At 38.2% G+C, this 15,744-nt stretch overlaps 2 protein-coding genes across 2 annotated transcripts in view; both read left to right on the top strand.

Moving 5' to 3' along the window:
* The first annotated feature begins 452 nt into the window (after nt 1-452).
* On the top strand, nt 453-12,864 carry dlat (dihydrolipoamide S-acetyltransferase (E2 component of pyruvate dehydrogenase complex)). Its single transcript, XM_067424525.1, has 14 exons — nt 453-912; nt 2,058-2,159; nt 2,347-2,471; nt 2,788-2,941; nt 3,066-3,192; nt 4,209-4,384; nt 5,579-5,729; nt 5,832-5,899; nt 8,443-8,553; nt 8,667-8,774; nt 8,867-8,985; nt 9,132-9,294; nt 11,455-11,591; nt 11,694-12,864. The coding sequence occupies exons 1-14, from the start codon at nt 637-639 to the stop codon at nt 11,821-11,823; spliced, it is 1,947 nt and encodes a 648-aa protein (XP_067280626.1). The 5' UTR covers nt 453-636; the 3' UTR covers nt 11,824-12,864.
* A 299-nt stretch (nt 12,865-13,163) lies between these two features.
* The window catches only part of rb1 (retinoblastoma 1), a 36,934-nt gene continuing 34,353 nt past the window's right edge, over nt 13,164-15,744 (top strand). The window contains exons 1-3 of the mRNA XM_067424524.1: nt 13,164-13,900; nt 14,695-14,815; nt 14,907-15,016. Coding sequence (XP_067280625.1) covers nt 13,791-13,900; nt 14,695-14,815; nt 14,907-15,016 — 341 coding nt within the window. The 5' untranslated portion in view covers nt 13,164-13,790. The remainder of the gene's footprint in view (nt 13,901-14,694; nt 14,816-14,906; nt 15,017-15,744) is intronic.

The following is a 15,744-nucleotide window of genomic DNA, read 5'->3' as shown; positions in this document are numbered from 1 at the left end:
AAACTTTTTCTTGACGGCGCCTTTACGTCAACGCTTGGCAATTTACGACACCGGCATTGACAGCTTGAAAGTTGCCATGTATTTAATTATAATCCACCCTTTCAGAGAGCAATAATGTACGACTTAAATTTGTTCAAAATAAACTATATATATATATACACACACACACACTTTATAACTATATAATTTCCATATTCCCATGAATCTAGAATTGAAGTGAATGTCAGTTTCGAACTTGGGTGTACTTGCATGTATGTATGTATATATATATATATATATATATATATATATATATATATATATATATTCAAAGACATTGTTATTTTTTTATTAAAAAACACGTTGCAGTTTTAGATAGCTACTCTTTATAAAAACAAAATTATTACATTTTGAAAAGAGGATTTGTCTATAATTATAGTAATATTTGGCAACCCTTGTGCGTCACCCGGAGGACGAAGCGAAGGAGAGTGTCGTAAAGTGGGATGTTTTGGAGTGGGGAGGTCATTGGAAAGTGAGCTTGTTCTGAACATTTTGGGGGGAATAGACTGCCGCTGCTACCACAGGTGTCAGATATTCTGATACCAGAGCAGCCTTACTCAAGTCCAGCGTAGTGTTACGAGGGTCATCAAGTTCAAAATGTTGCGTTTAGCGCTGCGAGTGCGCCCATCTTCCAGGCTTACCCGGCCCAGTGTCCTCTCGGGCCCTGCTTCTGCTGCTAGTCCTCGACCCGGACCGGTATCATGCCATCATCTCAAACGGTACCACTCCAACGGTCCTGCCAGGATCCGGAGCTTGTGTCATGTTCGGCGTGTGTGCAACAGCATCCTCAGTAACAGACCATGGGTCTTGCGAAGCCAAACGGTTAGCTTCAGTCAAAGCATGCGAGTGTACAGTCTGCCGCCCCATCAGAAGGTAAGCTAAGCTAACTAATGTTATTATGTGCTTCCAACCACGTTTGACTTGTAAAACTAAATGAGATGTTAGGGACTGACATCCTCAGTCAACATTTACTCTTACCTGCATCTTTTTCTACATAATGGAAGTGAACTGCGACTTATGTTGTCACTATGTCATCTGTCATGTCTTGTTATGAACCACAGAAGAATTAAACGTGTACGGTTTTGGAACAACAACATGAGGGAGAGTAAATGTCATATACGTATGATATATACGTATTTGGATGAACTGTCCTTTGGTATATTGCAACACTGCATTTCTTCTTCTAGTGTCACCTTCAAGATGCTCGAGCAGTGCTGCAGTTATATGTCGTGAATTTTTATGGGCTGCCAGAGGTCCATCGATTCTTCTATTTACATACATATACAAAACATTCACGAGACGGCATACAATTTTCTCATATCTTTAGAATATAAAACTGTGCCAACAGTCATTACCTTATTGTGCTTTTCATAAGAAATACATAAGAAATTATTAGAAGAATTATAGAGAAGTCTAGCATATTTCTATAGTGATTGAATATGCACGTATCCAGTTATGCTAGTTTTAAGCTACTTCGTCAGCTTGAAATCACAATTTATGAGTCCAATCTCTCAATTAAAATAGAGAGACTTAAATTTAACTAAATATCCAAATAAAATTAATGACTAAATTAACTGTATCAACTTTATTACTGACCTGCCCACATTGTTGCTATATGATCAATTTAAATGAGCTGATAACCGTTTACTCCAGAATGACTGTACAGGTCAAGTCAAATTTTGTTGCAATATTTTCCTGTTTAACACGGTGAAGCTGCATTGAAACAATCGTCTTTGTAAAAGCGCTATATAAATAAAGTTGACTTGATTATCTCTATAAAATAAAAAGTAAAATAAGTGAAAATCCTTATTCAGAAAAAAAAAGTAGGCAGAAGTCATGGAAAATCATTAATCAGATGGTGTGGGGATCCTGAGTAGCTCAAAAATCTTTTCACAGTAAACAATAACAAAACCTACCATTTCAATGCCAATCATATATCATGCTGAGGAGAATTGATGGTCACTTAAGCCAAATGCTTACAATTTTCTGTTTATTAAACCTAATTCATTCTATTACAGGTGGAACTTCCTGCATTGTCCCCCACTATGCAGGTGGGCACTATTGCACGCTGGGAAAAGAAGGAAGGTGACAAAATAAATGAGGGAGATCTGGTTGCTGAGGTGAGGCACATTCAGAATTTTACCACCAAGAAGCCATTTCATTTGATTGTTGTACATAGAAATATTAAACTAATTCCTTAGGACAGATTAAAACTGAGTCTGTCAACCCATCCGAAACAAGCGTTCAACAGCCCTTTGGTATAATTGTGATCTAATTCTAATTTTTCTGTTTTCCTTATTTGGTCAGGTTGAAACAGACAAGGCTACCGTTGGATTTGAACTACCGGAGGAGTGCTACTTAGCCAAGATCTTGGTCGCTGAGGGTACAAGAGATGTGGCCATTGGAGCTGTCATTTGTATTACCGTCGACAGGTAAGAGAATTGGATCTGCAGTGCTAAGCATAACAATAGATTACATCATACATTTTTTGCCCTTAAAAACATTAAATGTTGGTGAAATAAATTACATTTTGTGAGTTCTGTCATAGCACAGATAAATGGTGCCTCATAAGAAGGGCATATGTGAAGTCGTGATCTTGACTTTTAATGAAAGCATACATTTTCATGTTTGATATGTGTGTTGACAGTACAATATTGTGTGAGATAGAAGGTAGGTACGATATGTAATCATATTGATGTATACTTTTATTTCCCACTTAACTTACATCATCTGTCTTTTGACCTTTAGTCCTGACCTCATCCCTGCATTTAAGGACTTTACAATTGATAAAATCGCTAGCTCCGCCCCCGCTGCTGCAGCTGCCCCTCCCCCTCCATCAGCACCCACTGCTGCTCCTGCACAGGCACAAGTTCCTGGAAGCTCCTTCCCACCTCATATGAAGGTATGAGATGTTGCTGGCTAAATATTAAAGTGACTTACAAACAAATTCATAAGTGAAAATGGTCAAAGCATAAGCAGGCATATTATTGAATGCCATCATTAACTTGCTGTCTTGCTGTCTTTAGGTTCTTCTCCCAGCTCTCTCCCCCACCATGACTGTGGGCACAGTACAGCGCTGGGAGAAGAAGGTGGGTGAGAAGCTGAGTGAGGGAGACCTGCTGGCTGAAATTGAGACAGATAAGGCAACAATCGGTAAATTGTCAGCTATTCTGGCCTTAATTATGATAATTACATCCCTGTCCACGTAAACACCTTAACATGATTTCTAATGAGGTGAAAACTGGTAAATGCCCAATATCTGTTGGTTCCACTCAGTGGTGCTTAGATAGGGCCTGTTTATACCTAGACACTTGTGTTTTTACTGATCTGATTTGTTAAAAAACGATCCATTTACACCTGTGTCTCCGCAAAATGAATATACATCTGATCTTCACATCGACAAAAACAACAGATGAGGTGCATTTTATTTATCATCGGCTAATTTCAAGATCTAAGACCACGATGAAGATGATTGTGTGATAAGCGTCTGCAAGTGTCATTTGCTCCAGTTTGGTCGTTGGCTTGCTGAAGAGATACTCAGCTACTGCATAGCGCTGTCTGGGTCTATAACATCATTTAGTCTATAACTCGCTCTCACACTTTTATTTTTTACCATTTTAGGAGAAGTAAAACTTGCATATGTGATTTCAACAAACAGATGCATTTACACTTGTCCAGTTTCATCAGGAATGCATCTCAGACCACCTCTTGAAGTGGTTTGAGCGCTCGGATTTAAATTCATTTCGAAACTGGAGGGCATTACAGCCGGTCTTTTCACAATCAAATCTCTATCCAATCAGAGTAAAATGCATGAAGTGACCATACATACACAAGCAGCAATATACAAAAAAAAAAAAAAAAAACAATATTAACAAATAGACAATAGATGGTATATGTGTGTACAGGTATGTCATGTCCAAATGCAAGGAAATGTAAATTTGTGTGTTGAATGAATAAATAAATGTATATTTTTGTGTTGTGTATTGCACAGTCAATATTGATAATGGAAAATGTATGTTTTTTGAGCAGCAAATCACCATATGAAAATGATTGTAATGATGCAAAAAATTTAGCATACCATAAACAAGATTTTAAGAAATGTATTGTTTGTTTATGATGAGATATTATGACCTGCATTAACACTAGTAATTCTTTCCTGTGGTTTTCAGGATTTGAGGTACAGGAGGAGGGCTACCTAGCCAAGATAATGGTTCCTGAGGGCACCAGAGACGTTCCTCTTGGCACTCCTCTCTGCATCATTGTGGAAAAGGAATCCGACATCAGCGCATTTGCAGGCTATGTAGAGACTGGGGTGGCTGCAAGCCCACCTCCTGCTCCCACACCGGTAAAGAGCTCTGTCATTTCTACAAGACCTCTGTCGTTTATTTGTGTCTGCTGTTTAAAGTGATTATGTTTGATTATGCACACTTAACACGATTGTTTTGGTGATCAGCAGTCATTTATTAACGCCAGTCATTTATTAACCACATTGAGTTGCAACAGCACTTTATTTGACATGAGCAACATGTCATGATGGGATGCAAGTGTTGATGTAGGCCGCCTAAAGACCTTGATTTTACTGCCATTGTAATATCAAGCTTCATGCCATGACTAAAAGTGAAAGGTCACTTTGCAATGTTTGTAGCATTTTGCAACACTGCAATCACGCCATGCCAGTTTTGTGGGTGTGGCCACCAAGAATAGACTACAACTCATAACTGTTGGTTGTAGTGAACATGATGTGTTCTATTAAGATATTTTTTTTAATGTATGTACACACATTGGCATGTGCACTAATCGCTAAGCCAGGGCTGTGTTTCTCAATAGCATTGTGAGCTAAGGTGATCGCAGAGACCATTGGTGGCAGTGGTTTTACAATGTACTTAGGCTTAAAATGCTTTTGGGAAATGTATCCCAGAACATTTTCAGTAGCATGACATGTTATAATCTATATTTTAAGAAGTTAGTTGAGTGGTCCAGGTATGACGTCACTTTTGTAGGCCAACCGGCTGTTAGAATCACACTGGTTCCCTCCAGAAAAACCTTTTGGAATAGGCTTTTGGAATATTGATAAAAACAAGCTCTGTGATCAACAACATTTTATGATACTTACATGTTTTGTCAATCAAGATAATTGTCACAGATGAACACAACTTTTATTTAAAAAATTGAGGTTTTAGCGGATATGATGTTATATCTCCTTGACAGCCTCTGTAGTCCTATTAAGCCACTTGTTAACAACCACCTTTTTCAAGAGTGGGGGGTAGTACTGATGCATTTTATGTTGTAGAATAAGCGTGAAAGTGTCTTGAGCTTGTGTTCACCACAGACCTTATTTCAGCCATTTAATCAAAATTCCATTCAAAAAAACCTTTGACTTCAGGACGATGGAAACGGAAGTGATGAAATGCTAACTCGCTTCTGCGTTTTGGACTACAAAGTGATGTCATACCTGCACCACTCTGACTTAAATCTCTAACCTAACTATAAAGAAATAATATGAATATATTTATTCCATATATGACATTTCATTTTTCAGGTGGCCACCCCACCGCCAGCAGCAGCTCCCTCTCCAGCATCTGCCGCTGCTCCAGCCGCCCCTGCTGCTCCTAGGAAGGGTAGGGTGTTTGCCAGCCCTCTAGCCAAGAAACTGGCTGCTGAGAAGGGAATTGACATCGCCCAAGTCACAGGTAGGAGCGCTTTGACTTTGTTGTTGTCTGTCATCTCCATGAGAGATGTCACTCAGTAAATTGTTAATATGCTACTGAATTGGGAATATGCTTTGTCGATAGGAACTGGACCAGATGGCAGAGTCACCAGGAAAGATATTGACAGTTTCGTTCCACCTAAGCCCGCTCCTGTAAGTCATTTCTTTTTGAAAACCAAGCTTAAGTTTTTAAAGAAAGTTCTTTCTGTGGTGAAATCATTGTTTATATGTCTATGTGGTGTTTTTAATATGCTTTAAGACAAACCATGTGCAAATTCATAAGTCAACACCATTGCTGAGTATTTTCTCCTTAAAACTGCCGTGAACAAAGACCGTCTCAAAATCGCCTTTGTTTCGGATATCACAAACTACCTTGTAACCAATCACATTAGCGTGTTGGCAGGCTTTAGCATATCATTAACTATAACTATTAACTATAGCAGGGGAGTTTCAAGAGAAGCAAGGTTATCCCGATATATTTTTTCTGTTATTATTATGACGTTCTAAATTGTTCAAACTCGAAGCGTTTTTACGGCTTCTGACGAGAGCATGGGTGTGTAACATTAGCCACACATTACTAGTTGTTTGATAACATAGTCAAGCCAAAGGCTAATCATATTAATTAACGTTATGTGTCCGATGTTGTAGAGAACGATACATATACAACACATTACCATTCTGGTGCATTGACTTGTATACAATCCTGTATGAATGAGTGGAGGTGGGGCTCATTTGCATATTAATGTACGTTTTTCAATGAATGAGTTTCGACGGACCGATTATACTGGAACACCAACTAGCGCTCGCTCCGGTGAGATTGAGAATGAGATTGCTTTGCTTGGCCCCGTGGATGGGAAATTTTGTTTTAAAAAACGAAAGAATGGAAGCATCATCAAGATCATGGTTGTGTGCAAGATATACAACAAGGAATTTGCTTATCACCGCAGCACATCGAGCCTCAAATATCACAAATATGCTTTTGCTATACTTAATGGCAAACATTGCACTGGTCTGCTGGACTGAAATAAATAAACAATATTTTGTTGATTAAGCTTATGTATTCAGTCATTATTCGATGGTATACTAAAAATCCATGTGAAAAATTACTTCTCATTGTTCTCAGGTCAAATATTTATATGCAATTAAAATGCGATTAATTTCGATTAATTAATTACAAAGCCTCTAATTAATTAGATTATTTTTTTTAATCGAGTCCCGGCACTAGTTTAAAGGGTTAGTTCACCCAAAAATGAAATTGATGTCATTAATGACTCACCCTAATGTCGTTCCACATCCGTAAGACCCTCGTTCATCTTCGGAACCAAGCCTGCAGTCTCCCTCTCATTTACTGAAGCTTTCGCGCCTCGATCGCCCCCCGGTGACCGGTCCCAGTATAGCCGCCCATCTGTGATTTCTAATGGACGCAAGGCAAACTAAATAATAAAATTACACTTCAAAAATGTTTTCCCCAAAGTTAGTTTATGTCACTGAAGGCAGTTATCATCACGATGATTTCATTTCAGGTGTTCGTTTTAAAAATAAGTTTACTTTGAGTTAGTTATTTGATGCTATAAAAACGGGGGGTGTGACGTCATGATTGACAGCTGAGACTGACGGCTTCTCTGAGTGAAGTTGTCACTGAGGCACTAACGGACTTTTTTCGAAATTTTTGGGAGCAGATTAGAGCTTTAGCTTTAATTTCTACATTTCCATAACTGTTTATTTCACACCAACATTATTAATTGTTCTGCATCTGCGAGAGTGTGGGCGGGTTTTTGATATCGCGACTGTACTTCCTGCTCTACTTCCTGCGCTCTACTGCGCAACTCCGGTCCCGAAATCGCTACTGCGCAGACTCGGTCCCAAGATGTCCGCGCCGTGCAAGGCTGCCTGAAAGCTTCAAATATGGCAAGCGGAAACGGATGATGTCGAGTCGTCCATATTTTTTTACGGTCTATGTTCGGAACACAATTTAAGATATTTTATATATGCACACTATACTGTACATGTCCAGAAAGGTAATAAAAAATCATCAAAGTAGTCCATATGTGACTTTATTCAGCATTCTCTTCTCTTCCGCGTTTGTTTTCAATCCTCAAATAAAGATTCAAACGGCTCATGAAACCATTGATCACAAATCATTGATCGATTCACTGATACATGAACCGTTTGAATCTTTATTTGAGGAATATGGAATAGAAGACAATGCTGAATAAAGTTGTAGGTTTTGATATTTTTCGACCAAAATGTATTTTCAATGCTTCAAGAGATTATAATCGACCAACTGATGTCACATATGGACTACTTTGATAATTTGATGATTTTTTGATGAAGCTTTCTGGACATGTACAGTATAGTGTGCATAGACTGCATATGCTCTGGGACTAAAATATAAAATATCTTAAACTATGTTCTGAAGATGAACGGAGGTCTTATGGGTGAGGAACGACATTAGGGTGAGTTTTTTTTTTTTTGGGTGAACTAACCCTTTAAGGGATACAATTATTGAGTACAGGGGAACTTTAAAACCTCTCACAGGTAACATTAAATCTATGCTAAATGCTGTAAATGAAATTTTAATTGTTGCAACTTATTGAAAATGTGTCAGTTAACTAAAATAAGTTGAGATATAAATAAAAACTTAATAGAAAGAAAAGTGTATTAAACCTAAATAGCATTCTGTTTCATACCACCAGGCACCAGCTGCTGCACCTACCCCTACTGCACCCAGTCCTCCAGCCGCCCCTGCTTTTGCTGCTGTACCTTCAGGAATCTTCACCGACGTCCCCATCAGCAACATCCGCAGAGTAAGCCCTTAGACCTTAGAAGCCACTATATATTCTCTAGGAATACATGAAGATTTTTGTTAACCATAATACTTTTGTTTCCCTGCCTGTCTCTTTACTGCTGTGCTATCTAGGTGATCGCCCAGAGGTTGATGCAGTCAAAACAGACTATTCCGCACTATTATTTGTCTATTGATGTCAACATGGACCAAGTTATTGAACTCAGGAAAGAGCTCAATGCTGTGAGTAAACGCAGTTCCCATGGCTGTAACATGGTGATAAGCTCCACATTACAGTAGTCCTGATTTAAACTGTACCTTTTCCTCATGATCAGGAGGTGAAAGCTGATAACATCAAACTCTCGGTCAATGACTTCATCATCAAGGCTTCGGCTCTTGCCTGTTTAAAGGTCCCAGAGGCCAACTCCTCTTGGATGGACACAGTTATTAGACAGTGAGTGGACTCCCACAGTGCACTTCTGATCTTAAACATTTGAGGGCAGCATTGTTTTCTCACATATCACTAAATCTAAAGCAACTGATGTGACATTTAAATGATAGTAAATCTGAATTAATCAAGCACTTTTTCTCTCCGAACAGAAATCATGTGGTGGATGTTAGTGTCGCAGTCAGTACACCTGTGGGTCTAATCACTCCCATTGTATTTAATGCTCATATTAAGGGCCTTGCGACTATCAGCAAAGACGTAGGCACATTAGCTGCTAAAGCAAGAGACGGTAAACTACAGCCACATGAATTCCAGGTGAGTACTTTAGGTGTTGCACATGGGTATCAGAAATAATTTATTTATGCTGCTGTTTTATAAGAGCATCATTCATATGTATTATTTCCTAAAATAAATTAAATACTATTCAATCAAATTTCCTATAATAAATGTTTTATTGTATACATTTTAACATTAAAACTTTATATATGATGTGATTTTGCTCTGCATTTATTTATTTATTTATTTATTTGTGTGTGTGTGTGGGTGTGGGTGGGTGTGGGTGTATATATGTATATACACTCACCTAAAGGATTATTAGGAACACCTGCTCAATTTCTCATTAATGCAATTATCTAATCAACCAATCACATGGCAGTTGCTTCAATGCATTTAGGGGTGTGGTCCTGGTCAAGACAATCTCCTGAACTCCAAACTGAATGTCAGAATGGGGGGAAAAAATGTGATTTAAACAATTTTGAGCATGGCATGGTTGTTGGTGCCAGATGGGCCGGTCTGAGTATTTCACAATCTGCCCAGTTACTGGGATTTTCACACACAACCATTTCTAGGGTTTACAAAGAATGGTGTGAAAAGAAAAAAAACATCCAGTATGCGGCAGTCCTGTGGGCGAAAATGCTTGTTGATGTTAGAGGTCAGAGGAGAATGGGCCGACTGATTCAAGCTGATAGAAGAGTAACTTTGACTGAAATAACCACTCGTTACAACTGAGGTATGCAGCAAAGTATTTGTGAAGCCACAACACGCGCAACCTTGAGGCGGATGGGCTACAACAGCAGATGACCCCACCGGGTACCGCTCATCTCGACAACAAATAGGAAAAAGAATCTACAATTTGCACAAGCTCACCCAAATTGGACAGTTGAAGACTGGAAAAATGTTGCCTGGTCTGATGAGTCTCGATTTTTGTTGAGACATTCAGATGGTTCCATCATGCCTTGTTACTATTGTGCAGGCTGGTGGTGGTGGTGTAATGGTGTGGGGGATGTTTCCTTGGCACACTTTAGTGCCAATTGGGCATCGTTTAAATGCCACGGTCTACCTGAGCATTGTTTCTGACCATGTCCATCCCTTTATGACCACCATGTACCCATCCTCTGATGCTACTTCCAGCAGGATAATACACCATGTCAAATAGCTCTATTAATTTCAAATTGGTTTCTTGAACATGACAATGAGTTTACTGTACTAAAATGGCCCCCACAGTCACCAGATCTCAACCCAATAGAGCATCTTTGGGATGTGGTGGAACGGGAGCTTCGTGCCCTGGATGTGCATCCCACAAATCTCCATCAACTGCAAGATGCTTTCCTATTAATATGGGCCAACATTTCTAAAGAATGCTTTCAGCACCTCAATCAGAATGCGTTTAGTAGAATTAAGGCAGTTCTGAGGGCGAAAGGGGGTCAAAGGCCGAATTACTATGGTGTTCCTAATAATCCTTTAGGTGAGTGTGTGTGTGTGTGTGTGTGTGTGTGTGTGTGTGTGTGTGTGTGTGTGTGTGTGTGTGTGTGTGTGTGTGTGTGTGTGTGTGTGTGTGTGTGTGTGTGTGTGTGTGTGTGTGTGTGTGTGTGTGTGTGTGTGTGTGTGTGTGTGTGTGTGTGTGTGTGTGTTTGTGTGTGTATGTATATATTTAGTTAATGTAACAAACATAAACAATAAGCAATTACATTTGTTACTGTATTTGTTCAAATTAGCTACTAAAATACAGCTGTTTTCCTTGTTTGTTCATGTTAATACAACTTTTGACTTTAAAAATGTATTAGTAAATGTTGAAATTAACATTAACAAAGATTAATAAATGGTGTAGAAGTGCAGATCATTATTAGTTTATACAAATTTGTTTTTAAAATAAGTATTTTATGCTCACAAAGGCTGCATTTATATGATCAAGAATACAGTAAACAGTAATATTATGAAATAATATAAAACATTTAAATAACTATTCTATTATTCTATTTAAAAAAATGTAATTTATTCGTGACTACTACAGTCTTCAGTGTCACACGATCCTTCAAAAACTAAACTTCTTTTGCTAAAGAAAAAGTTCTTATTATCAATATTGAAAACAGTAGAGCTCCTCAATATTTTTGTGGAATCCATGCAAAAAAAGTATAGAAAAAAGAAAAAACAGGATGTGTATGTGTATCATTTACATAAATGTTCTTGGTTTTCTAGGGTGGCACCTTCACTATTTCAAATTTAGGCATGTATGGCATCAAGAATTTTTCAGCAATCATTAACCCTCCTCAAGCCTGCATTCTGGCTGTGGGTGGCTCAGAAAAGAGACTTCTGCCTGCAGACAACGAAAAAGGGTGAGCTAGGACATCAATGCCACCACTCCACATCCTCACAAATATAGATGAAGCTCTTAAAATAGTTCCTCCAGTTACTGAGTGCTTTTTCTGTCTCTGTAGGTTTGATGTGGCTAGCATGATGTCGGTGACTCTGAGCTGTGATCACCGGGTGGTAGACGGTGCTGTCGGTGCACAGTGGCTGGCCGAGTTCCGCAAGTTCCTAGAGAAACCGTTCACCATGCTTCTGTGAGCAAGATGTTTAAAGGGTGCTGGCCCAAAAAAACAAAACAGTGGACTTTAAGATTTGGAGAGGTCTCTCATTGGTTATATGCTCTCCCTGGGAAATACAACAGGTTGTTCTCTCTCCTCTTTTTTATTTTCCTTCTCAATCACATACTCATTTACATACACATCACATTGCTTCCTAAAGCCTGAAGTAACCTCTCAACCCAAGTCATTGTTAAGGTCATTTTCTGGAGTTTCAGAAGATATTACTGTACATGGGTTTCCATTTTCCTTTAGGATGTTGTTACAAGCACCGTAAGTCTGTTTGCCACTAGATCAAAGAATAATGTCTGTGTCCATGGCCAAGCGTTATGGTCTGTATCTGCAAGCTTTGACTTGTTTCCATGTTGAAATAACACATTCATTGGCGCAATATGAGTTTGCTTTCTATATAAGAAAACGTGATGAAATCTGGAGATGTGTGTGCCAAATATTATCTGGCTACAATTGGAATTTATGATAAATTATTCAGTGCAAATGTTTTTTTTTTCTGTATTATTGCATAGTAGACATACATTTGTTCTGTAACTGATGAATATCTAACTTACACATGATGCATATTTCTTTGGTGAGACTGTCTGATGGTCTTGCAAAGGGTCTTGGGATGGGGCAGGTTTTGATCTAGGACATTTTATTTATTACATCTCTTACTCCAGACGATGCACATTAGTGCCTTTGCTCCTGGTTATAGCGTTTGGGTTTTTCTTTTTGACTGTGGCCATGTTTTCAAGTCATTCTTTAATGAATAACGCACAATTCATGGGGTGAATTGCTGTTATAAATAAACCAATGGAGATACAAAAGAAAGGTTCATAAATGGAATAAAACACTAGACTGGATATACATAGAATGGTTAATTCAAGCTGTTTTAGCATTTATTCAGTGCCATTTGGTCAACAGGGAGTCAAGCATTTTTTTTTCATAAGGGACAAAAAATATGACCAATATTATATCAATATTTAATTTGACAAAAAATGAGAGAGAATAAACAAAATAGAAACTCAAATATTATTTGCATTTTTCTTTACATGTAAGTACACTTCTAAGGAACAATCACTTAATTTGATAGAGAGAATACAATATTCTCAATATTTTGTAGATAATTGTTTCAAAATGTGCAATATGTCCGTTGTAATGTAAAATAATATGGTCTCATGACATATTTATGTAAAACTAATGGGGAAAATTAGGTGATGACTCTTTAGTCAATTGTAACTGGCTGTTAATCTTTTTATATTTTATTGTGCCTTTGACCTAAACACTATTAATTTTAGGCTACTCTGTGGTCTACCAAGTGTTTAATCAAAGAACATAGACAGAACTGGGTAGAGCGTGTTTGAAAGTGTTTCAGGTGCATTTTTAAATTTTTACTACTATGCGGAAATCAAGGTTTCACATGGCTTGGGTTAAGCCAGGAGTAGGGTTTAGTTAAATTAGGACATTTAAGTAGATTTCATAGAGGTGCTTTAGAAAAGAAAAAAAAAACATAAGTTACTCGTGTGCATCTTGAGACAAAACAATGGTGCTGGCATTTTTAAGATGTATCAAAGCGAGATACTTTGTTAAAATAGTTCAAATATGCATTTTAGTCTGGGACTGGGCTTAAGAATTGTCTGTGAAAACGGTAAAAAGCAACTTTTAAAAAAAGCTATGTTTATGTCAGACTGTTTATGTCGTTACGAGAGTCATTACTGTGTTTACTATGGGCAGGAACCGGACGTGACGCAAAAGTGGCGGACGTTGCGTCGATCAATTTTCCCGCGTTTTGGGTAGTTGAGGAAATACTAGTGGAGAGTTGCGGGCACAAACAAGCAGTCTCAGCTCAGGCTCCGACACCCAACCACCTACCACAACAACATCAACACAAACCTGCCATTCGTGATCGCTCGCTGTTCTGTGTATAAACGCGCTCTACCTCACGAGACAATCGACATGCCGCCCAAGAAACGTAGCAACGGGACCCCGCAGAAGAAAGAGTTCAAGGGGAACATAAAGAACGAATCTCCGGGCAGTAGCGAGAACGCAGTGCTGAGTCCAGAACGGTGAGGTCACACCGTGCGACTGTATCTAAAATAAACAATAGACTGTAATTAATGATTACTACAGACCATATGTAATGTTATATTGAAGTGACAGAAAAAACTGTGTTTAATAAAGATTCCCGAATGAATTAAACTAGTCACACTTATGAGAATGTGCCATCTCTGTACGTTACTGTAGTAACTGTAACGTTACACCGTTATAAATGACAGTTTTTAAAATGCGTTTATTTTTGGTTTTTAAATGATGTGTATAACATTTTTAGTACTTTAGTTACTTTGTCATACCATGGTAATTACGACGCACCCAATATTTTACTGCGCCTAACGTTACTATTGTATTACAAATACCACAGTTAAGCAGTAGGTACTATAAAATAACTGGTGGTTTGTAATAAATCAGTTTATCTGCCTTTATTTGCCATGCACAATGTCTGAATTCATGTTTTAAATGTAATTTCAAGTAAAAACTAATTTAAAATGTTCATTTCAATCAGCATTCATTCAGTTAATGTGCTACTACATGTCATATACATACACAATTGTCTTTTATATAATAGTATAATTTAATATACAGTAGACTATTATCACAATATGTGGTGAACATCATCTATTAGTAAAGCATTATTTGCTGAAATAAGAGGGCTCATGTTGTGCCTGAACAAGTTCATGTAGTTATGTATTTACCAGTAAGTAATGTTGCGTGACCAGCAGTGCAGTATAGAGACCACCCCACAAAAGTCTTAAAATCTACTCGCAATGTGTTTACTCGTATATGTCAACTGTTCTTTTACCAGACACAAGGACAAGGAGTCTGAGTTTGTGTCTCTTAGTGAGGAGCTTCAGGCCACAGATCCCGTCTGTGATCATGCATGGAGAATTTGGGAGAGGGAGATCAAGCCGATGGACAACGCAAATGTAAGTTTTCCTCTGATAATCTGCACTACCACTCTAGTGTATTGGTTTCTAAATGTGCAATACACAAACATGTTTGTGTCGTCCATGCTAGATGCTGTGTTCAAACAGACAGCAGTGGGGAGCTTGTCTGTTTATAGCAGGCATGGAGCTTGATGGCATCAGCCTCACCTTCACACAATTCCTAAAAGTGGTTGGACTAAGGTATGTGTGGCAAATAAAAATATCATGGAGAAGTCCTGATACTCTTAATATAGGATCAGCAAGTTGATCTGTTGAAGTGTGGTTTTGCCTTTAAAGTGATGATAACGTATGTACTACACTTAATGGCCCTCATTTATCAAAAGTGCGTACACCAAATATCCAGCGTACACCCAAACCCAAGGTGATTTTGAGATTTATCAATATGGACGTTGGCGTACGGCATGCTCAAATCCTACGCCAGCTCAGGAGGTGGTGTAAGCACGTTTTGAGTTAGTGCGAAAATGCGCAGAAAAACAATTCCTAACACCACAAAACGCACTAACAAAGATATGCTATATTATGACCCACTGTAAAGAACAACAACATAGTAATTATAAACTTCAGTGTTTACTGCATATATTACAGCAATACTGCATATTTTTGTGCAACATGGACTTCAATGTTTAATTTGTGTGATACCAAGCATTGTATTTGTATGGCATATGTAGGCCTATTCCTCCAGTTGCGAGCCTGTGCGCTTTACCTGACGGTTCAGGGTTAGGCCCGGCAGCTGCGCACGGACTGGGACTGAAAATAATTCAGACAAAATAATAAAAATCACATTCTTCTTCTTTTAAATAATAATAAAAGAAATAATAATGACATTCTTCTTCTAAATAACAATAAGCGTCATTAATAATAAAAATCATAATAATAATAAGAATCTTACAAATTGTCATGCAATTATT

This window comes from Pseudorasbora parva, chromosome 18 (genome assembly GCF_024679245.1).
Source record: "Pseudorasbora parva isolate DD20220531a chromosome 18, ASM2467924v1, whole genome shotgun sequence".
Lineage (NCBI taxonomy): Eukaryota > Metazoa > Chordata > Actinopteri > Cypriniformes > Gobionidae > Pseudorasbora > Pseudorasbora parva.
The sequence above is the reverse complement of the archived record's forward strand: the minus strand, read 5'-3'. Positions and strand labels throughout refer to the sequence as shown.